Source organism: Coenobita brevimanus, chromosome 84 (genome assembly GCF_032717465.1).
Source record: "Coenobita brevimanus isolate Jiangsu-jjx chromosome 84, ASM3271746v2, whole genome shotgun sequence".
Lineage (NCBI taxonomy): Eukaryota > Metazoa > Arthropoda > Malacostraca > Decapoda > Coenobitidae > Coenobita > Coenobita brevimanus.
Genome location: NC_137037.1, coordinates 50,958,563 through 50,982,237, shown reverse-complemented (window position 1 = coordinate 50,982,237; position 23,675 = coordinate 50,958,563). Strand labels below are relative to the sequence as shown.

Sequence of the window (23,675 nt, the reverse complement as noted above, 5' to 3'; positions counted from 1 at the left end):
CAACTGCCAGCTCTCCATCCTGAATGCTGAGCTGTATCATCATCATCATCATCATCAACCAGATCTCCTTTCTCATCCCATGGTAGGGTGAGGTGGAGTCTAGGAAAAAAAAAAAAAAAAAAGTGACAAAAGATAAACACTAGATAAATACTACAAAATGGTGCTAGCCAGGCAGAAGTGCTATTGAGAGGCTATATATCAGTACAGTAAACCCTCGATATAACAAACTAATTGGGGAAAGGAGTGGGTTGCTATATCCGAAAGTTCGCTATATACAAGGGGTCAGTATTTCCAAAGGATTACCGAACTCAGTTTGCTATATAAGGGTAGTCGTTCAGTCCTACGTGCTCAAACGTAACCTAAACTAACTCTATGAAATTTTACATGAAGAATTCAATGGTTTATAAAGTTATACATGTAAATACATTATTGTATGAAGTTGTACATATGAATACAATACCTAAAATAAGAATATAGAATAATGCTGTACTGTTACAGTACACTTCCTGCGCTAGGAAGGGATGCTGTTGAAGCATACTTATTGTGCCAGGAAGGGATGCTGTTGTCACCATGGGCTGATTCCTGAGCTGTCCCCTCATTTAGTGACCTTTGTTCGCAAAATCGGGGGAAAGTTAGGTCACGATTTGGCCATTCGTTATATCCAACATTCGCAATACTGGGGTTCATCATATTGAGGGTTTACTGTAGATTTGTCTTTTTCTGCCATTAAGTTACATGGAATAAGATACGCTATGTTAAGGTGAAAGGACAACATTAACTTTGCTCCCTGAACCCTCTGAATCCAGGCAACATCCTTATATTATTTCTACTGTTTTCACATATTTTAATTCAGCTCAGGGGACTTTCTGAACAGAGGTGCTTGTTACAGCATTCAGTAGCCACTTCAAGATCCATATCATCAACATCATCATCCAGACCTCCTTTATAAGGTGGGGTGTGGCAGGGTCCAGAAAACCAGATATAAACTTGATAGAATGGGATACTAACCAAAGTTTGACCAACTGGAGACACACTTCCATTCATTCACCATTCAAGCCCCCAGAATCCTGGTTCCACCTTCCCTAGCTAAATTAAAATCGTGTATGATATAGCAAAAATAAAGAACTGAAGTTTGACAGCATTACCAAGGGAATAGAGGATGGTCTCCACAGAGCTAGAGTGCTCTTAACATACTTCTATGCAAACTGTCATGATGATTAATGAACACACAAGAACACAGGATCCCCAAATTTGTTAGCTTCTATGGTTTAATCTTTCACACCATAATACCCTTTAAAAGCCCTACATAGAAAACAGGGTGGCTTTAGGAGTGGCAGAGGATGTGTGGATCAAATATTTGTAGTGAGATAGGTAGTGGAGAAGGCATGTGAGAAGGACTATAAGGTGTTTATGGCATTCATGGATCTGGAAAAACCATATGACAATGCAGACAGAGAAGAATTATAGATAGTTTTGTGAATGTACAGTGTAGATGGTAAGCTGCTAGATGCTGTCAAGAGTTTTTATGATGGTAGTGAAGCATGTGTAAGGGTTAATGGGCATCTAAGGGAATCGTTCATGATCGGTGTGGGCGTGTGACAAGGTTGTGTGATGCCCCCATGGCTGTTCAATACATATATATATGGATGGGGGGATGAGAGAAGTAAAAACACAAGTACCATAATGATGAGAGGGATGGCATTAGTTATGAATGGTGAAGGATGGAATATCTCAAATTTGTTGTATGCTGATGATGATGCACTACTTGCAAATACCGGACAAGAACTTGGTAGACTAATGCAGAGTTTTGCAGATGTCTGTGAGTGTCATGTCTTGAGAGTAAATGTAGAAAACAGTAAAGTGATGGTTACTGAGAGAGAAGGTGACAGTGCAATGTTACAGTGAATGAAGAGAGACTGGAATTGGTGAGAGAGTTCAAATACCTGGGTGCAGTCATAGAAAAGACAGGAAAAGGCACAACAGAAGTGGAAAGCAGTGACACAAGGAAGAAAAGTGGCTGGTGCTATGAAGGCCTTGATAAGAAACATAGGCTTGAGTGTTGCAGCTGCACATGGCTTACATGAAGGAATGTTAGTGCAAACTTTAGCATATGGATGTGAGACTATGGTGTGGCATGAAAATGAAGTCAAGAGTGAGAGCAGTGGAGATGGGACTGCTGAGGAATGTATGTGGAGTACAGAGAGTGGATAGGATATGAAATAATATGGTTCATGAAAGATGTGGAGTGAGGAAGTCTGTGGACACCAGAATTGAAGCGAGTGCACTAAGATGGTATGGTCACGTGGAGAGAATGGATAACAACAGAGTGGTGAAAAAGGTATATCTGAATGAATTAAAAGGTGGGAGGAGGTGAGGCAGGCCAAGGAGAAGGTGGAGGGATATGGTGGAGAAGTGTGTGAGGAAGAGAGCTATGGAAGTCAGTGAGGCTAGGTAACTGACAAGAGATCGAGCGTGCTGGATGAATATTGTGAGAAGCGCATGATCAGGGATTTGGCACCCCTTTTTCACGTGACAGCATCCGGAATGACTATATCGGATACATTTATGAGAAGCTACAGAATGTGGTGAACGTTTCTGGTACATCAGATAGAGACAGGATTCTGGGGGCTTGAATGATGAGAGAATGGAAGTGTTGCCCATTGGAGTGGACAAATTTGGGGTGTCTGGACATCGCTACTCCTCATCCTGCCCTAGGGTGGGAAATGAGATCCGGATGATGATGACAACATAACAAAAAAAAAAAGGCATCCAGGAGTATCTGTCCAAGGAATAATTTTACTAGGTCTGAAGCGAATTGGTGAAGAAAAAAAGAAATGGTGTCAAACTAAAAGATGTTCAGCAGAAAAAAGGAAAAGTAGAAGAAACTGAAGAAAATACAAGTCTTCATGATACTGTAGAGGCCAGATAATTTAAGTACTGTATTAGATGGTACACTAAATGGGAAATCAGCACCAACATCTAGCTAACCAAAGTAGAATGAGCGTAGCATCCTCTGGGTAGTACAATCTTCTCCTGATGATACTGCAGCCTTGTACAGGATTATTACTAGGCTCTTACCTCAACCAGCCTCCATCCCCCAACTGAACTATTCATAGGACCTGGCCCCCATCTACAGGAAGGGAAATCTTAAAAAAGTCTACAATGCTGAGAATGGTGATAAGATGTCTAGAATACACAAAATAGGGCATCACCTGGAATCACAGGCTAATTTGGTACCTATTCCACTTTCTTTTTCTTTTCTTTTTTTTCCTTTTTTTGTTTAGATGGGACACTGAATGAGAGAGCAGTCAACATCAGGCAAAGTACTATAACATTCGTTAGAGTAACTTAGCTCTTAGATGGGACACTGACTGAGGGAGCAGTTTCAACATCTGGAATAGTAACATTATGACTGTACCATCATGTATAGTACCTTAGCTCTTAGCTGGGACACCTAACGGTGGTGCAGCAGTGTCAACATCAGGCAGTCCACACAGCTGCCTGATCCTGGTGATGGCCTTCCTGCAACCCACATGGCAATGCTGGGACACCATGGATAAACTCAGGAACCCATGTGGCAGCTTCTCCAACACATCGATGGTTACGGGAACGCCTAAATTTCGGAGGGTCTTGGCCATTGTTACATCATCATCCAGGCAGAAATCATACTCCACTGTCTGCAAACATAAGAAATTGTTTGTATTTCTATGCTAAACAATACAATAAGCTCTCAGTCTGTCTCACTACAGAAAGGCTGAGAATACATATGGAATTTTCTCCAGCATATCCATGATTACACCCTGATCTAAATCTCACAGTGTTTTGGCCACTGTTACATCGCTGTCCACACAAAAGTCACACTTTACTATCTGCACGAAGAGACGAACAGACAATACAGTACAGTCTCTTTCTCTCTCTCTCTCTCTCTCTCTCTCTCAATGGAAATAAATTTAACTCACCACAATAACTGAAGGAGGGAACTTTGCCAAAATGTGGTGTGCTCTGACAAGACAGAGGCTGTATTAAAGTTATGAGAGTAGCCCACTTCCATCTGGTGAAAACAAAAAAGCTATAACTCACCACAATGGCTGAAGGAGGGAATTTAGCCAGAATGTCGCATGGTGCTGTGAGGGGACTGAGGTAGTGGTCCTTGATGATCTCCACACCACTGAATTCCTCCATTAGGCTACATCGGCTGCTTCTCCGTGATCCGGGATTCCCTCGCAGGATCTCACCCAGAGATGGTCTTAAGGTGAATGGATATAATATTGGCAAGGATTAATCCTGTGGATGGAAAATCAAACATACAACAAATGGATGATATGAATGACACTATATTTCATCATGTGGATGGAAAATTTACAGACAACATATGGATAATTTGAATGACATTACAATGCATCATGTGGAAGGAAAATTCAAACATACCTTCCTGTTCCTTCTGCCTGTGGGTGACTCTACACTGAGTGACAAGCCGAATGGTTTCCTGTACACAAGGAAACCATTTACTTTGCTGGGTGGTAACCATATAATCAAATTATGGTGCCTGGTGGTTTAGTGGGTAATTGCGGCACTCCAGTTGGATTGAGCTGGGGAAGGTTTATATCAAAGGGATGGTTTTTGGGGGTTATTGCTCACATTATGCCATTCAGGGATGAGTGAGGCTGGTCACTCTCATCTTAAATGTCAGGACCAATTTGCCTAGCCCCGGGCTCCTATGCTCCTCATTGGGCAACGTAGGACTGAATGATGGATGGATGGATGGACAACATATGATGTACTGAAGTTGAACAGAAGTATTATATTAATGTGCAGGAATGAATGACAGTAATTACAAAATCTATAATGCTCAGAATCTAGCAATCACCAGACCAAGCTGCTACTAAGCTGAGGGATTCATTGTTCCATCCATCCATCAACCAATCCTATGTTGCCCCATGAGGAGTGTAGCAGTCCAGGGCTAGAGAAGTTCGTCCTGACACTTAAGATGAGAGTGACCAGCCTCACTCATCCCTGAGTGGCATTACACGAGCAATAAATCCCAACCATCCCTTGGATGTAAACCTTCACTGGCTCAATCCGACTGGAGCGCCATAATCACCCACTAAACCCAGGCGCCATAATCTGGTTATATGGTTACCACTCAACATACAGTAGTAAATGGTATCCTGGTGTACAGGAATCGATCTGACTTGTCACTCAGTGTAAAGTCACCCATAGACAGAAGGAAGAGGAACGAATGATGGAAAGAAAGACAGAAGAGGGAGTGTCAAGTCACCTGTAGGCAGAAGGACGAGGAAAAAATTAAGTAAAGAAAAACAGAAGAGGATGCAAGGCGGAGAGGAAAGGTCAGACACCTGAAAGCAGCACTACATCAAGTAAGTGGATGGTGAGCACCCCCTCCCCCCTTATTAACAGTCCATAAAATTATAGGATATTCAAATGGACCCAACATAAGAGTGCCTTGGTAATAAAATGTACTGTAAAAAAATTTGGGTATTCTATCCATTCACCCATCCATCACCCCCACATCTATTTCAAACCTACGGCTAGGGTGAGGTGGTTAATTAATCATCATCCTCAACCAGACCTTTCCCACCCCAAAGTGGGGTAGGGTAGGATAAAAACACACACACACACACACACACACACACACACACACACACACACACACACACACACACACACAGATACCTACCAAAGTTTGCCCAAGTAAAAGAGCCACACACCCATTTATTCACCATTCAAGCCCCCGGAATCTTGACTGCACCTGGCAGGTCAAAACATATTCTGCACCTATCAAATTAAAAAGGAGTGCCAAACCCTGGTCAAACATTACACCACACAAAATTCATCCAACCAGTTTGATCACTTGTCAGTTCCCTAGCCTTGTTAGCTCCTATACCTCTCTTTCTCACATGCTCATTTACCATATCTATCTGCTTTCTTCTAGGTCTGCCATTCCTCTTCCCACCTCAGATTCATGCAGATTTGTAAGTGATGAAAATGCTTTGGCAGCATCCGGAATAAAATAAAAATGTCACCACGCTGAAAGGGCTAACACAACTTTCTATACACCTAATCCAGTTGGTCTTTCATAACTCACATTCTATGATCTGAAACTTGAAAATACTACATACAATGAAAAGAAACTGTCTTCATATTAAATGGGTTAAACAATGCCATCATCTATACAGTATAAAACATTTAACAGTTTACATTCTAACATATTATTTAATCCACGAATTTCTTCACTCCCATTACTTTAAGTCACTAATTACCACAAGCAGGGATCAAACTGGTAGTAGTCTTGCTCAACTATTACCTGAAATAAAAATGATATACAGTCATGCCTCAGTATGTGATGGGGTGAGGTAATGTAAAAACTCATTGTATAATGATTTATCATACACCACGGTTGATATAACGTGAGTTCGATTACGGATTGGGAAGGGGATAAGGACCATATAATATAAAATCTCAAAAACCTTGACCTTTTAGGCTTACCCTCAGCATCCTCAGTAACATAATGCTTTCTGCTAGGGGCGGCATCCTTGCCAGACATGGTTTCCAAGTCACAAGTTTCGGTATTTCACTCAAAAAAGTTATCACTTCACTTAAAATCACACACTGCAATTACACTATTTGTTACGCACTTGTACTGCTATTTGCTGATAGCAATGGTGCTTCAGTGACCTTGCACACACAAAAATGGAACAGGAAGATGATCACAGTGAATGTAAACACTGGGCAGTCATCTTGGCTCAAACATCTGACTGTCAGCTTGTGGGGGAGGCACTGTGTACACAAAAGACTGTTGTATGAAGCCACCCCAACTATAAAATGAGCAAACAGTATTTTGCCATCGTTATCACAAAACTGGGTATAATTTTTAGTTCATCGTTCTACTGACATATCACATATCAGACAAATGTAAAATGAGAACCTGGCTGTAATAACTTTACCTCTTGAATGCTGTGGATGCTGGTTCTGGAGGGCAAGGCTTGACTGGGGATGTTGGAGATGAAATGCTTTCCTTCTTCTTCAATCCAAATGATGTGAGTCCAGCAGAGATACCACTCACCACAGCATCCTTAGCTCGTCCCAGTTTGGCCGTGATGCCACTGCCACTGTTTTGTGCCTCAAAGAGAACTGTTTCGTCTTCTGGTTCGCTGTCCTCACTCCCTGTCCGTAGGATTGGGACACGCCGACCCTGGGGGGGGGGGGGAGGTACCCGAGGTTCATGTACTGAATGGCTTCGTGACATCTCTTCCTTAGGAATTTATTCTGCATATTCCACCTCAATATCCTCTTGTATGTTACTGATGTATAGTATAAAAAAACTGTTATCAAAACAACATAAATAAAATAAAAGACAATGTTATAGTGCAAAATGAAAAACAAATCACAATAGCCTGAGTGTTACAAAGTTTCAAAGATATCCACCTCCTTCTCTGGTTCACTATCCTCTCTTTTTTCATAAAACTGGAGCACATCATCCCTGTCACCATACGTTAAAACCTGCAACTCAACTGTTTTGGAATTAAAGCATCTGGTATCAATGCAACCATAAAGGGACTGATACTTAAGAATATATAACTCAATCCTAATACTGTATAACAATTAAGTACTTCCCTGTAAAAGTCTAAGGAAATAATACTAAAAACTCAGGTTAAAAAAATATTGGTAATTCTTTACCAAATGGGCACGGCAATTATTATAACAAACTCACGACCTCGAGATAAGTAACTCTGATACATATGCAAAACAGTTAATTGCTGAATTGTGGCAGTAAAAAATGATTGGATAAAGACAAAGTATACCTATTTTGGGGTAGTTATGGAAGCGGCCAGGTCACCTGCAGCAATGTTTACCTACGATCTCTTCGACTGGCCACGTTGTTTACCAACCATTGCTCCGACTGTATGCGTCAGCATATCCCGTGTCAAAGCTATGGGAAACCTAATGATTTAACCAAACTTAATCCAACTTAACCTCACTTGCGCTTGACAACCAGCATTCAAATTAACAAATGTGTGTCAGGAATTTTAAATATAGCCAGTTCTAGGTCGACATCAGAGGAATATTTACACATTCTAAATCCTCATTTATAGCTTTCAGAGGTAAAGTTATATATAAAATTAAAAATGCCTAGTAGCAGTGGTAATCCAGGAACAATAACACGTAACCTATAAAAGCCTCATTTCAAAAGAAAATACGGACAGACTGTGCCCGTCTGGTAATGAATTAATAAAACATCTTATCAAAATCAAAACTTCAGGTCTGGCAGAGAAATACTGTACTGCATCTGAAAAAGTATCTGTTTCCCCGTGAGTCAAGATTTACGAAGAAAAAAATCCAGAGAAATTATTTGTTTCTTTGTGCATTGTTAAACAAAAATAAAGAGAAATTACTTGTTGGTGGGCAAGTCATCTTCATCATCATGAAATCCTGAACTCTTTTTTCTATCTAGGGATGGAGTGAGGTACGGTCTAGACAGCAAGAAAAAATATGAGTAAAGAACTATCCCAGAATCCTGATCCATCTCACAAACATAAAAATCTATCAGAAATTTCAGCACTGTACCTGTTTGTCTGTGCGTGAGTCAAGCACATACTTCTCCAGGAACTCAGCCACATATCTTCGAGACCGCTCTTCCTTCTCCTCAGGCTTCCTCTTCTCAGACCTACTGCTATTCCTAGTGCCTGAGTCTTCAAGCTTGGATGTGTCAGATGTAAGTGACACCGTGGTGAGGGTGTCAGATCCTGGCTCAGAGAGGAATGAGGGACTTTTAACCATGGCCTCCTCTGCCTCCTTGACGTCACTTGCAGACACCTCAACAAAGGACTCCGTATCGCTCTCTGAGACGCCAGTTCGTGCCTTCATAGATACCTGCTGGGAGGAGGTGTCGTCTGTGAGTTCTGAGGCCTCTGACATTCCAACCCTGCCTTTCACTGAGGTGTGGGAAGTGTCGTCTGTGAATTCTGATGCCTCTGTGGACACACGTGATGCCTGTGAGCTAGGGGTGGGAACTGCAGTATCTCCTGGTGTAGTCACACGAGATGGTTCACGGCTTGGCACACCTGCATATGCTGTAGATGAGTGAAATATTGAATGATATATTAAACTCCACCAGTATAACCACACTCAAGCAAAAAAGTTTATTTACCCTTTCCAATCCTCATGTTTTGAAAGTGGATGAACCATTTGAAAATGTTCTCCAGTCACTTCTCAGTTAGGTGCATGCCTGCTATTACAGTGGCAACAGCACCTATTAATGCAAGAAGTTTATGCAACATGTGAAATAAACTATCATTCAGAACTACAGTAAAAGTTGAGAACTATCATCCATGCCAGCCAACTTGTCCAGTCCTTCACACCTTCTCTTAAGAATGGTCTCTAATTGGTTAAGGTAATTTTCTTATTACTGATAAAATGGCTGTGGTAGTTGGGGGTGCCCATCATCCACTCAATATAGTGTTCTCTCTCTCTCTCTCTCTCTCCAGTGACGCTACACTGAATGACAAGACTAACAGTATCTTGTAATCCATAAAGCTATTTACTAGGCTTGGTGGAAACCATATGATCAAATGATGCCTGGTGACCTAGTGGGCTAAGGTCTGAGGGGTAGTTCAAGCTTCTTGCTTGCATAATGCCACTCAAGTGTACAAGGCTGGTAACCATATGATCAGACTGAGTTGCCTAACTCCACACCCCTACATTCCTGTTTTTAAGGCGAATTTGGGACTGGATGATGATGATGATAATAAAATGGTGGCCAGTGTCAAACAGAATGTTCATACTTATTACAAATTTCACACTGATCTTCCATGAGTCTCATATGGTGGCCAAGAGGGTGAAGTTCTACAATTTGGCTGGCACGATTAGTGAAATGAGCCACTCACTCACCAATGAAATTGTATCAACAGTAGACATAATAATCACCTTTGAGGCATCTAAGAGCAAATCCAAGGGGCAACAGGGGATCCATGACAGCCAGCAGCCTTGCTGGTGATGGTATGAGTTCAAACGCAAAGGGAGTGTAAGCAAAGAACAGACCGTCTGCTGGTCGTATGCCCAACTCCAAACACTTCACAGTCAGTCCAGCAATAAGGTTACCACCAGCACTGTCCCCTGGGGCAATTTGTGTGTTAATGTAAAGTATAGATAAAGCAACACAGACAATGGCATCCATTCAACTTGGATGGACATCACTAACAGCAAACTATTTATTAAGTATCTGATTCTTTATGATATGCATCATCATTAAGGTCATTTATCAGTCACCAATTCTTTAGAATATGATCACAGCACTAATACCTACAACAGGGCTTACTAGTACAATAGGCCTATGCCTTCATTATCAGTAAGGGATGTGGTCCATGTGGTTAAAAGTAGGAATGAGTCTCTTTGGTTACTATACAAATTAAACTTTCACTTTGACTACACATTGACATTAACTAAGCTAAAAAAGGCTAGGGATGTTTGTCAGGTTACAGTAAATGTGATATGGCATAGTCAATGATATCTGACTTGAATAAAATGTAACATAACACACCAGTGAGAATGATCTTAGCACCAGTGGATCCAAGTAAGGGCATGTGGTTGAGTGCCCAGCAGTACACAGTTAGTACTTCTTCCAGTGGCCGGGGGTATGGTGCCTCTGGGGCCAGGGAGTAGTCAACGGACAGGATCGGAACACCTACACTCACCGCCCACTCACGCAAGAACACCTATAAATTGACGTACACCATCAGAATCATCTTGACCTCCTTCTCTCACCGATGGATTGAGTGAGCTAGGGTCCAGAAAGAGGAGGAGAAGGAAAGAGAGAGAGAGAGAGAGAGAGAGAGAGAGAGAACTAAAGAACAGCATATCCCTTGAAACAGGCCACATACTTATTCATTCACTTTATAAGAAGCAGCTACGAAACGACAAATACTGCAATACAATTTCTGTAAAAATGACACTATCTCGAACTGCATTATGATATTCAGTGATAGGATATCTCTAATAAGTACAGGATTAAGTGCTATTTCAATTAACATTTTCCTAAACAATAAAAAAAAAAAAGCCACGAAAAAGATGTTATGAAGCCTCCTATGCCAGTCAAAATATAGGCCTTGGACTAATCTATGTTTAGGTAAATTAAGTAAGAATGCAACTGCTCTGTAGGCTTATATTAAAAAGATATAAATAAAGATACATGAGAATGTTAAGGTGAAATATTCAAAATAACTCAACTTGAAAGAGGTGCTACAAAGACTCCTATGCTATTTGGAATAAGGCCCTTAGCAGATATACAAAACATACAGTACAAAATGTGTAAGATGGAAGATAAACCACTAAGGGAAAGCCTTCCATACCACTTACAATATGGCCCTAATGCCTTAACACATACCTCCTGTGCCTTGGTGGACTGGGTTACAAATCCACCACCATGACAGTGGATGATGAGGGAGTCAGACGGCGGCAACACTGGTGGGCTCTTGTTGTCTCGTTCACCTGGCTGTTCAAAGAGTCAAATTAACCTTTTCTGTCCAGGCAACATAATTATCAGAATATTCCTGCTGCTACGAGATGCTTTTACTCAACTTTGTTAAGGTTTCTGGTACTAAAGAGATACATTAAGGTTTTAACCCATGGATTGCAAGCCACAGCTCAGGCTGGGTAGTGTTGCGCTGCGAACCACAACTCAGGCTGCGCTGGCCATGCATCACCAGTAACTACTCCACGCCTACGCAAACTTACGCATGGCGCTACGCAAAGATGGAGAGAGAGAGAGAGAGAGAGATTTTCTTTTTCACCAGATGATGCCCTGGATGTTTAACTTCAGGTTTATAATAAACAAAAGCCGATAAAAAAAAAACTGTTTCATTTTTCACTACTCCCCTCAGTAAACTTAACCATGGCCCTACGCAAAGACGGAGAGAGAAAGATTTTTTTTTTTTCCCCACCAGATGATGCCTCAAGTTTATGATAAAAAAAAAACTAAAAAAAAAAAAAAAAAAACTTTTTATCTTCATTTTTTGCACACCATGGGCTGGGATAACAAAGGTAATTGCACAATCCATGGGTTAATGTCCATCCTAAGCAAAATGAAATTGTCCAGCACGAATAAATCGTATCATATCATATCGTTCAGAAAGGCTCCAACATGTTTGCATGCATCAGCCTTGGTTACCTAATGGCAGTTCTCCATGCTGCTTGATCTCTGGCAGCCTCCCTATTCAGTCCATTATCCATGAGGTTACATTCTACGACTGGGTCCTTGTTTTTTTTTTGGTCCGTCTCTCACAATCGTACTCCCGACATTCACACTTCTTGGATTTAGTATTCAATTGTTATCCTCCATCTTCTCAACATGCCTAAACCATCTCAATCTGCCCCTCCTCTTCACAGCACTAATACATTCCAGTCCTACCCATCCTCTCAACTCCCAGTCGCAACCCTAGTCCCCCAGGCCTCTAAATCAAGGATGCATTACACATCCATCTAATCACTGTCATTTCTATACTTTTGAGTCTACAAACATCCTCTTTCAAGCCCAGGTCTCACTACCATACAGTATTACACTTCTAACATATGGCACATAAAAGATCCCTTAGCACAGAAGGACAGCCCTCTCAATGTAAGGAGAGACAACAGGAAACAGTTCCCTGAGCTACCTCCATCCACTACTTACCCTAGCCACAGAGCTAGCTCCAGCCCCACCTCCAGCACACAACATGTCCCCCAAATAACAAAATTCTTCTACACACTCAAGGGACTCACCAGCAAGATCAATCTTTTCAACCCTGACAATCTATACATGCTCTCCACGACACACTGCACACATGAAATCAGCATTATTTCACAGTCTACCTCAACACTAGAATATAAAGGTGTTCATGAAAAAGTGATACTGACAGGATACAAAGCCAATGCATTGTCTTTTCTGCCACCAAGCTACATGAAATAAGCTGCAAAAAGACATATCAGGGCCAAGTTAAGGCACAATGATTCTGATGAAATCTGAACAGGCTCCAGCTTTAGGATCGGAAGACTGGGGCAGATAACTGACAAGAATGACTTATTGAAAAAATCCAAGATAAGCTTCTTGATCTAGCAGGCTAATTCCACTGGATTTCATTCCGGTAATATGGGGTAGGATTCTTGCACATAATTACAACAGCTTCACTGTTTTATTTCAAATTTGATTTTGAAGGAAAAACTATAGTACTTGGTTAATTTCAATTAGGTGCAACACTGCTATCTCTCCAGCTTAAATACTAAGCTGTAATAATAAACAAATAATGGAATGTGGTGCTAGTCACAAAGAAGTTCTGTGGGAAGGACGCTGAGCTGTACTATTACCTTAATGAGCAACAATATCCATCCATCCATCATCCAACCCTATGTTGCCCCACAAGAAGCGAAAGAGCCTGGGGTTAGGCAAGTTGATCCTGACATTTAAGATGAGTGACCAACCTTACTCATCCCTGGGTGGCATTATGTGAGCAATAAACCCCACAACCCCTTGGATAAAAAAATACACAGGCTCAATCTGATTGAAGCACCTTCATTACTCACTAAACCACCAGGTGCCATAATTTGGTTATATGGTTACCACCCAGCATAGTAAATGGTTTCCTGGTGTACAGGAAACCATTTGGCTTGTTGCTCAGTGTACAGTCACCCATTGGCAGAAGGAAGGGGAAAGAATGAAGGAAAGAAAGACAGAAAAGGGAGTGTAAAGTCACCTGTAGCGAGCAGAAAGTGGAAAGAATGAAGGAAAGAAAGAGAGAAATGGAAGGATGGATGAGAGGAAAGGGCAGACACCCAAACAATAAATAAATAAGCTGAAGAAGGACAAAAATATCTTAGTAAAAATTAATGAACTACAGACACTGGGAAGGGTCTGTATTCCCCTTTCCTTTTCCTTCCTGCCATAACAAACATAACTACAAACCTACAACAATTTACTCTAGTAACCAAAATCTGTTTTTGGAGGAGGATCAAGAGACACATAAATCCTCAGCACTCTCTTTTCCTTGTCCTTCCTGCACAAACAAAAATGGTTATAAGAAGGAACAGGTCATAAGTAAGTTTGTAAATCCAGACCTTGGTGCAGTCCCAGCTTTAGTAATGAGCATGAGCAAAAATTTTGTATAAGCAAAAACAACTATTCAGGCAAACTGATTACACACCCATGCTGTTATACATACATACACACAAAAATGATGGTATGCATCCTCTTAAGGAATCCCCATGCAGTACTGGAGTTTCCCATGGTACACTTGATGTCTATGATGCTATGCATCCTCTAAAGGAATCCCCATGCAGTACTAGGGTTTACTATGGTACAGTTGATGTTTTTCATGGACTGGAAGCTAAAGCAACTGCCAAAACCAGCTAATTACTTCATAATATTTGCTGGAAATTGTTAAGCTAAAAGACATTTACAATGTGTAATAATGTCTGTAAAACTATGAAAGTCTCTGCTTGGATTTTGATTGTTTGCCTGTGAGTAATTTAAGCAACCTACCCCACCCTAGCCTACCTTTAAGCCTAGTATGCCTTCATGTAGCTGGGCTAAGAGGAGGTAGGTGGTGATGGAGTGTGGTTCAACATGGCATCAGAATAAAGTAAACTGTCCAATGAGGCACTATGCTGCATGCCAAAAACTAAAAATTTTCAGTAAACAGTGACTGTTAAAGCTTTATGCTGGATGACAACTCAAATTTTTCAGTAAATAGTGTCTGTGACACCTTATGCTGGATACCAACTCAAATTTTTCATCAAATAGTGTCTGATGAGGCATTAAGCTGCATTCCAACTAAAAAAACTGTTAAGTAAACCTACCCCAGCCTAGCCTACCTTCAAGCCTACCATGCCTTCACGTAGTTGTGCCGAAAGGAGGTAGCAGCTGATGGGTCGGGGTTCAATGTGTGAGTGTGGCGGCGGGATGACAACAGTGGCTGTGCCATCCTGACGCTGTATCTGCTGTTCCTCACACCCAACCACCATGGCCTGTACCACCGCCAGGCTTGGTCCAACAACCCCTGGCAGCCGAGTCAGTAGATCTAAGGGAGTAGAAAGAGTTGTATTTATTAAGGATCTTAATTTATCTGGTAAAAAGACCTCCATACTACTGATGAGCTACCTGTTATTGTTTACACCAAACCACCACACCCTGCATTACCACCAGGCTTAGTCCGATCACCTTCTGTTGTCAATAGATCTAGTGGAACCAAGTCTTCAGTTGATCTAAGGATATCAATTGTTGGCAGATCTAGGAATTACAAACATCAGTTGGTTTCAGGGTACCAAATGCCAGTAGACAGAGGTACCAGGACAGACAGCTCATGTCAGTGGATCCACAACTACAGATATAAACAGGCAATAACTTCTTGATGTAGTAGATCTAGAATTCAATATCAAGGGTTTACTAACAGTTGGATTCATGTCCAGGATGCTGATCAGCATTCCAGGACTCAATCTGTGTCCAACACTAAATAATAAAGCAATGCCTTACATAGCATTCTAGACATGTTCAGAAATAGTACCAGGGTAAGAGAAAACTGTATAAAGGGAGGGCTGTGTTTACACTCACCCACTTCTCCACTTCACACCCTTTCATCTTAGCTTCACGCAATGCCATCACAGCAGATCTTGTGCTCTTGAACACATGCACCACCTCCATCCTCTTACTCTCCTCATTCACACCTCTCACATTGCACATGGCCATGTGAATCTGCCCATTTGGTTGGGGCCCTGGGCATGTATAACAATAATAATAAAAACTTTACAGAAACAAACACTAACCAGATCTGCCCAGAAGAATGGATCACGCTCCAATTCACTCAACATTCAACATTCAAGCCATCACGATCCTGACCCCACATCAAAGGCAAAAATGTCCACACATACACACTTCATACCCCCTCCCCCCAAAAAAAGTTAACAAGTCATTACCGTACTATACCATACCTGTTTCTGCCACGGACCAGAATGTCTTGATGAAGTCCACTGAGGAATACTGCACCACATCAACAATTCTTCTGGACCGAAGTTCAGCATCAACTACATATTTGCTGCCTGATGATACCAAATTGCATTCATCAGTAGTAGCACCATTATCATCCCAGTGCTGTCATCAACACCATCAACAATTATTAATGTCAACACCATCACCATCACCATCATTATCATTAATATCACAGCCCTAATTCATCATCATCCTGATCTCTTTTTCCCCACCTAAGGATGGAGTGAGGTAGGGTTCAGAAAATAAAGAAAGCTAAAACATGAAAGAGAGAATTCATCAGTAGCAGGCCCCGTGAAATGGGTCACACACTCATTCACTCGAATGCAGACCTCTAGACTCCTAATTCTATTTTACAGGCATGATCATCCACACACATTTTTTGACATTCCACTCCCCCAAAAATGGGTTAGGTTGGATCTAAATAAGAGAATGCACAAAATATACAACAATCACGTCTGTGTTTTCAAGCAAAGTACATTCGTTCATTCATTCATCATCTAATCCTGTGTTGCCCCAAGAGGAGCACAGAAGCCCGGGGTTAGGCCAGTTGGTCCTGACATTTAAGATGAGAGTGACCAGCCTCACTCATCCATGAGTGGCATTACATGAGCAATAAACCCCAACCATCCCTTGGATATAAACCCCCACAGGCTCAGTACAACTGGAGTTCAGAGCACCTTAAATTACCTACTAAACCACCAGGTGCCATTCTTTGGCTACATGGTTACCATCCAGTGTATTAAATAGTTTCCTGATGTACAGGAAACCATTTGGCTTATCACTCAATGCAGAGCCACCCATAGACAGAAGGAAGAGGAATGAATGAAGGAATGAAAGACAGAAGAGGAAAGAAAGAAGGAAGGAAGGAAGGAAGAGAGGAAAGGGTATTCACCCGAGAGCAGCACGACATCGAGTGAGTGAATACTGTATTATACATTTTGTGCAACACAGAACAATTAAGTTCAGAGTATGATTTAATCTTTTCACTTTAACTTGGGATAAATATGCCATTTCTCCATCTTGAATGTTCAGCTGTAACAACATACAGTATTTTATATTATCTATGATGTTTGTCATGAAGAAGAACTTTGGAGATGAAAAGCCATAGCACTGTTTGATTCTACCACTGAGCTCTGTGAAATACATTGGAAGAGGACATACATCTGGGCCATGCTAAGGTGAAAAAACTACATCATATGCTGCTTACCAGAAAGGATACAGATCCTTAACACTGTTTTATTTTGCCACTGAAGTATACAAAATATGCTGCAAGAAAACATAAATCTGGGCTAAGCTATAGTGAAAGAACTATATTATGCAATACAATGCTTGCTGGAAAAGACACAAAACCACAGCACAGTCTTAGTCTGCCATTTCATTAAATGAAATATATAAGGAAAAAATCAGGCCAATTTAGGGTAAAGGACCAATACAACATTACAGTATGTTGCTTACTTGTCATTACTGTATTTTTTGTTCGTTGCATGAAGCTGTTACTGCCATCTGCATAATACACTTCGCTGTATGCACTTAGGCAAATATTCAAATACTTGAGTGTTTTCCGAAGACTTGGATAATACTGAAATAGAAACACATAAAGTACAGTGCTTGGAATCATCATTACCATTACCATCATCATTATTATCAAAACCCTAATTCATAATCATCACTGCCACTACCATCCCAATCTTAATTCATCATCACCATAATCATCCCATCCTCTTTTCTCACCTTAGGATGGGGTGAGGTAAGGCCCTGATAGCAAAGTACAGGTAATAAGATAAACAAGACACAGGGAGACCGAATCAACAGCATGCCCAGTGAAATGGGTCACATACTGAGTCACTAACCATTCATGCCCCTGGAATACTGACTCCACACATATGCACTTAATATTACCTATCAGAAAGAGTCAATTCATTAACTGTCAAAGAAAAAAGGGATGCCAAACCCTTGTAATGCACTCCTCTGTATAAAACTCATTCATCCTGTTCAATCCCTTGTTAGTTCCCTAGCTCATTAACTTCCATACCTTGCTTTCTCACACCCTCAGTCACCATACCTATCCATGATATTCTTGGATGACCACAGCCTCTCTCTCTCTCTGTCAACTGACCAAAACTGCAATGATGCCAACATTTAATTCCCCTCCCATACTCCCACATTCTCTCTCCCTCCCTCTCTCTTGTTTTCTATCCTTATCCTTAACTTACAGTTACATTAAAGTGAGGTCTCCCAATATGTGAGAATATGGTCAACAAAATGCAAAACATATTGGAAATTTCACATAGGACTATTAGCAACCACTGAATCAATGGAAATAAATGTACATGGTCGACATCTCACCCTATCATTGTCAGTACTGGTACTTCCCCATTACTGACTATCATTTTAAGAAAGACCTTTGCTCAAAGAAAGATAACAGACCTGTGAATGTAGTGTGTGCTATGTAGTGCTCTATCTGTATAACTGTGGGACTGGCAACCTTAAAGCACCCGTCCACTTGCTGCCCTCCATAAGTCTTGATGGTTCATAAAATCTGCTCCTTGTTCTTGAGAATGTTCCTCACTGTCAATTCACCTAAGACATCCAATGTTTGAATTTCTTCTACCTTGCTTATTCAACTCTATAACCTTCATTTTCAGCTCCAAAGTGATCCTCTTATTCTTGGAACGACACAGTGGGGCCATGATATAACAGGTGAGCAAGTGCGGGTCTTGTACAATGATAAACACACCACAATATGTGAGCGTGGCACGGGCAGACACAGAATGAGCCTTGTAATTTGACTTGAGATGTTGTGAGGGAGGGAAAGGGTGGGAACTTATCAGCTATCTGGTGGTGGCTTTGGATACTACCATTTTGTGCAGGAATATCGTTTTTCTCTTGCTGTCAGACGACGGATTCGCATTTTAGAATCACGTTTCGCATATTAAGAAGTTTATTTTTTCCTGAGCTGAGTTCACATGACTGTAGGTGTTTTGCATATTGAGATCTTGCACACTGGGAAATCCCACTGTAGTAATAACCTACCCTACAACAGACTCAGAAGGATAAATAGGTCTGTTTGCATTCTTTTGCATTCTTTTATATTCTCTCTCTCTCTCTCTCTCTCCTACTCACATGGAATCCCACACAGCGGCCATAAAATGAATACTGTGGCACTGAGTTGAGCATGGCCATGAGTTCGTCTGGGGATGATGTGGTGCCAGCAAGGAGCTGACCATCCTCACAGCGCGGCAACAACACATCAACACTGTAGTCCAGCAGAACCACTAGGGAAGCAAGTGTTTGTCCCCATGCCTCCACTTCCCTGGGTAAGGAACATTAAAATATAGTGTTACAGTATGACGTGGTCATGTAAAGAGAACAGGGAAAGAGAAATTCACATGCAAACTCATGTTAGTGAGGTGTTGGGGGAGAGAGGGAGAAGGGGTAGGGAGACCAAGGATGCAGTGGAGAGGTATATGAATGGCAATGATATGAGCTGGAGAACAACAGCCTGAAGGTAAAGCTCATCTGCAGATTATGTGGTGCTGGCAAGGAGCTGGCCATCCTCAAAGCAAGGCTGCAACACATCAACAATACTGTATAGTCCTGAGCAACTATGGAAGCATGCATCTGACCCCATGTTTCCACTTTCCTGTGCAAGAGGAAATTACAACACAAAATACATATATAAAGCAAACAAGCCATTGTTGTTGGGTAACTGCTGTCTGTCTGGCTGAGCACACCCACCAACTGCAAGCAAGCAACTGTCCCAAGCAGTTAAATGATGTTCCCTTGCATTAGACAGTGTCTCACCTAAGCAAAGTGCAGGAAAGACTGTGATATGCCTCCATTTCCCTTGAGAACAACAGTGCAGTAGTGTTTGGAGAAGTGTCTGAGTACCCTGTGATGATCTGGTCATGTGGAGTGAATGCAAAATGACAGACACTGAAAGGGTGTATGTTAGTGACATGGAGGGGGAGACCAATAATGAGGTTGAGGGACAGAGTTGAGAGGTAGCTACGGGCGGTCACCATTTTACGATTGGTCGACTTATGATTTTTCGACTTTATGATGGTGTACTTTCAGTAAAATATTCAATAAATTACATAAGGTATTCAACACTTTATTATAAAATGGGCTTTGTATTAATGATTTTGCCCAACTGTAGGCTAATGTAAGTGTTCTAAGCACATTTAAGGTAAGCTTAGAAAGTCTGGCTAGGCTATGATGTTGGGCTGGTTTGGTGTACTAAATGCATTTTCGACACGATAAATTCCGCTTAAGATCAGTTTACTGGAATGTGACCCAATCGTAAATATGGAACCAGAGTATGAATGAGGGTGGTGTGAGTTAAAGGGAGGGAATACTGGCATAAGACAGGGTGAGATGGAGGTGATATGTCTGTAGCCACCCCTTACAAAGTTAACCTTTCTGGTACCTGACATCTACTGCAGTCAAAAACACTAAAGCTATCCCAGATTTATTCTATTTTTTCCTGAGGCTGCACAACGCATACTTTTTTATCTATTCTTACAACAGCTGACTAAGGTAAAGCTGACAGCAGACATTATGAAGCACTAGGCCACAGCACTCATCTTGTCATCACAGGTCTCTGAGCCTGTGGTGGGTTATGCACTTACTATCCTGGGATACATGAGCACTGCATCAGTCAGACTGCCAGCTACTCCCACCTAGATTTTACCCTAATTATGCTAATACCAGTACCGGGTACTGTACAGTGTCTTACATTATATGGGTACTATTACTACTGTAACTTATGCAAGGCAGCACATCCTGGTGGGCAGCCAGTTGCTACATCATGATCATCCTGCACAGTGACTGGCTGAAGACTGAGCATGGATATTGCTAAAACATGGAAACCAGAGCAATCCTTGTTACTCCCACAGAATCAGGCAGCCAGTCCCATCTTCCTAGCCGTCTCTCCTACTTCAAAGGAATTTTGATGTTAAAGATAATAACTTATGCTCAGTCTTGCCCACAAGAAAATATGACTGTTTCAAAATTAAATTTATAATCTGTTTGTAAGGGCTGTTTTTATACAGTTTCCTAGTCATATATACAACACTGCTTGTTTACCGTATATGTTTCCCTTAGCTTAGGCAGCAGTCAAACTCTACTGGGTATAACCTACAGTCAAATCAAAATTAACAACACAAAAACATGGTGATAACAATAGGTGTTATGAACCTGTTTATTGTAAAAAAATGGTGAAATACTTCTAAAATGTCCCCAAATTCGATCCATCCTAGTCATAAGAGACCAAGAAGGAACTGACAAAAACAATATAAAAGGCTATTTCCACTAACCTGACAAAATGGCCTTTCCTGAAGAGCAATGAATCTCTGTTGGTACAAATCTGCTTACAGAGATCAAACACACACAATATAGACTGATCCACGATATTATTGAAACTCCTGAAGCCATTCCCAGGCGTTTCCTCATTAAAGTCAAAGCGATGTGCCTCCTTTCTGACCACATCGGAGAGGGCGGTGACTTTGTCCATGTTCTCCCCCAGCACAACAAAACCACTGTGCAGACGCTGTCCATATTCAGAGTCATCGTTTTTGAAGTGTAGGGTATTATTATCTATCATATGCAGCACCGTGGGCAGCACAGAATGGCTGGGGTCTGTTCCTCCACCAGCCATGGATTTTGTGCTACGGTCTTCTGCACTAGCAACGCCCGCCATGATTGTTTACAAACTAAAGGAGTGTCAAAGTCAGACACACTGTCACACCGCAGCAGGGCGAGATCAAGAGTTGCCATCCAAAGCTTCAAATACCGCTAAAGTTGCTAAACCTGCTCTCAGAAACCGCTAGAGCGTTGTTAAATAGACACATCGTCAAAAAACTACTAGAAAGAGTACAGTAGTCCTAAAATATGATTAAAACATTGGAAAAATCTAAATGATATCTCCAGTTCTGTGCCGAGATGTATAGCGCTCGGAGGGGGTGCTCACCATTCGGTCACTGGATGTAGTGCTGCTTTGGGTGTTTGCCTTTTCCTCTCTTCCTTCCTCTTCTGTCTGTCTTTTCTTCTTCTTTTTTCCCCTCTTCCTTTTGGCTGCGGGTGACTTTACACTCCCTCTTCTGTCTTTTTTTCTTTCTTTCTTTCACTCTTTCCTCTTTTTTCTGCCTATGTGACAAGCCAAATTGTTTCCTGTACACCATTTACTACGCTGGGTGGTAACCATATGACCAAATAATGGCCCCTGGTGGTTTAGTTGGTAATTAAGGCGCATCAATCGGATTGAGCCCGTAGAGGTTTATTTCCAAGGGATGGTTGAAGTTTCTTCCTCACATAATGCCACTCAGGGATGAGTGAGGCTTGTCACTCTCATTTTATGTGCCAGACCCAACTTGCTTGACCCCGAGCTCCTACGCTCCTCATGGGGAGGCTTAGGATTAGAATATGATGATGATGATGATTTGTTGAAACTTTCGCTTAGTAAATATCTGTAGATCTAGCGAAAGAGATACTAATTGGCAATCCTAGGAAGGAGGAGGCACAACGTTGTACAGTTGTCACCAAATTATCATATCCAATCTCAGCAAATTTGTTTTCGTATTTTGACATAACATGGCAGATGGCAGTTGAGCTGCAACTCTTTCAGTTACTTTCTGAATGTTGAATTCAGTTTCAGGGTGAATAAAAATTAAAGCTTAACACTCAACCGATCATCATTTATTGTGTTGCGAAGATAGCTCTTTAAAATCCTCAAGGCACTGATCTCCCTGCAGAACAGGTGATGATAGGAACAGTGCAGAAGATGATAAGAAGATACTTGATATGCCCCAGCCTTTCAGGGATGATATCAAGAGCCTCCAGTGGTGTTGTTGGAGGCAGTTCAAGGCCAGAGCAGAACGCCTTCCACTGCATGTATTGCAGCTTGATTTCATTTGGATTACCCAGCACGGCGTTGTACAGCTGGAAGCTGTTCTTTACATAATTCCATTCAAAATGTGGCAACTGTACTGGAATGAATGCCACCAGCTTGCTGACAAGAATGCTGTGCGATGTCAAGCGACTCGCAGTAGATTCAGTTACCGTATCCAGGTAGGGGTGTCTCACAGCTCGCCTGAAATGATCACCTGCATTATCAGCAGGTACATTATTTCGACCTCTCTGACCATAACCTACATCCTTTCATTCATCTGTGTCTCTCCAGAATTGTAGATTCCTCCCCCCCCCCACAAAAGTGACACCTTCAACTGCATCCACCAGCTCTCTCTCTCTCTCTCTCTCTCTCTCTCTCTCTCTCTCTCTCTCTCTCTCTCGCCGGTTGAGGGGGGAAGGGATGCATTCCCCCCTTTCTCCCCTCTGGATCCATCCCTGATTAATGTCACCACAAGAAGACGTCGCTCTCCAGCATCATGGACTGAACACGGGGGAGTGACAAACAAAATAATTACGTTGGAGTGATAGAATATATCGCTGAGGGAAAGGTGTTACAGCTCAGTTTAGATCAGTATGTCAACAAATGATACATGACACAAGCCCTTAATGATGTCACTTCATAATCATAATAACCTCGAAGTGAACACGAACTCAGTACATACGTAATTACCATGCTTTAATCGCTGAGGTCAGAGTAGATCTGTGGTAGCGTCAGCGCTTCACGATCGTAGGGTTG

At 41.6% G+C, this 23,675-nt stretch overlaps 1 protein-coding gene across 1 annotated transcript; it reads right to left on the bottom strand.

Moving 5' to 3' along the window:
• On the bottom strand, positions 1–21,731 carry Hsl (hormone-sensitive lipase). The gene is made up of 13 exons (XM_080280386.1): positions 21,349–21,731; positions 19,154–19,343; positions 17,486–17,609; positions 15,973–16,080; positions 14,860–15,065; positions 11,402–11,509; positions 10,559–10,733; positions 9,946–10,134; positions 8,587–9,092; positions 6,966–7,213; positions 4,081–4,246; positions 3,434–3,677; positions 1–99 (listed from the first exon to the last, which is right to left on the bottom strand). Exons 1-12 carry the CDS (start codon positions 21,729–21,731, stop codon positions 3,435–3,437), a joined length of 2,646 nt encoding a protein of 881 aa, XP_080136512.1. The 3' UTR covers positions 1–99; position 3,434.
• Positions 21,732–23,675: the final 1,944 nt, after the last annotated feature.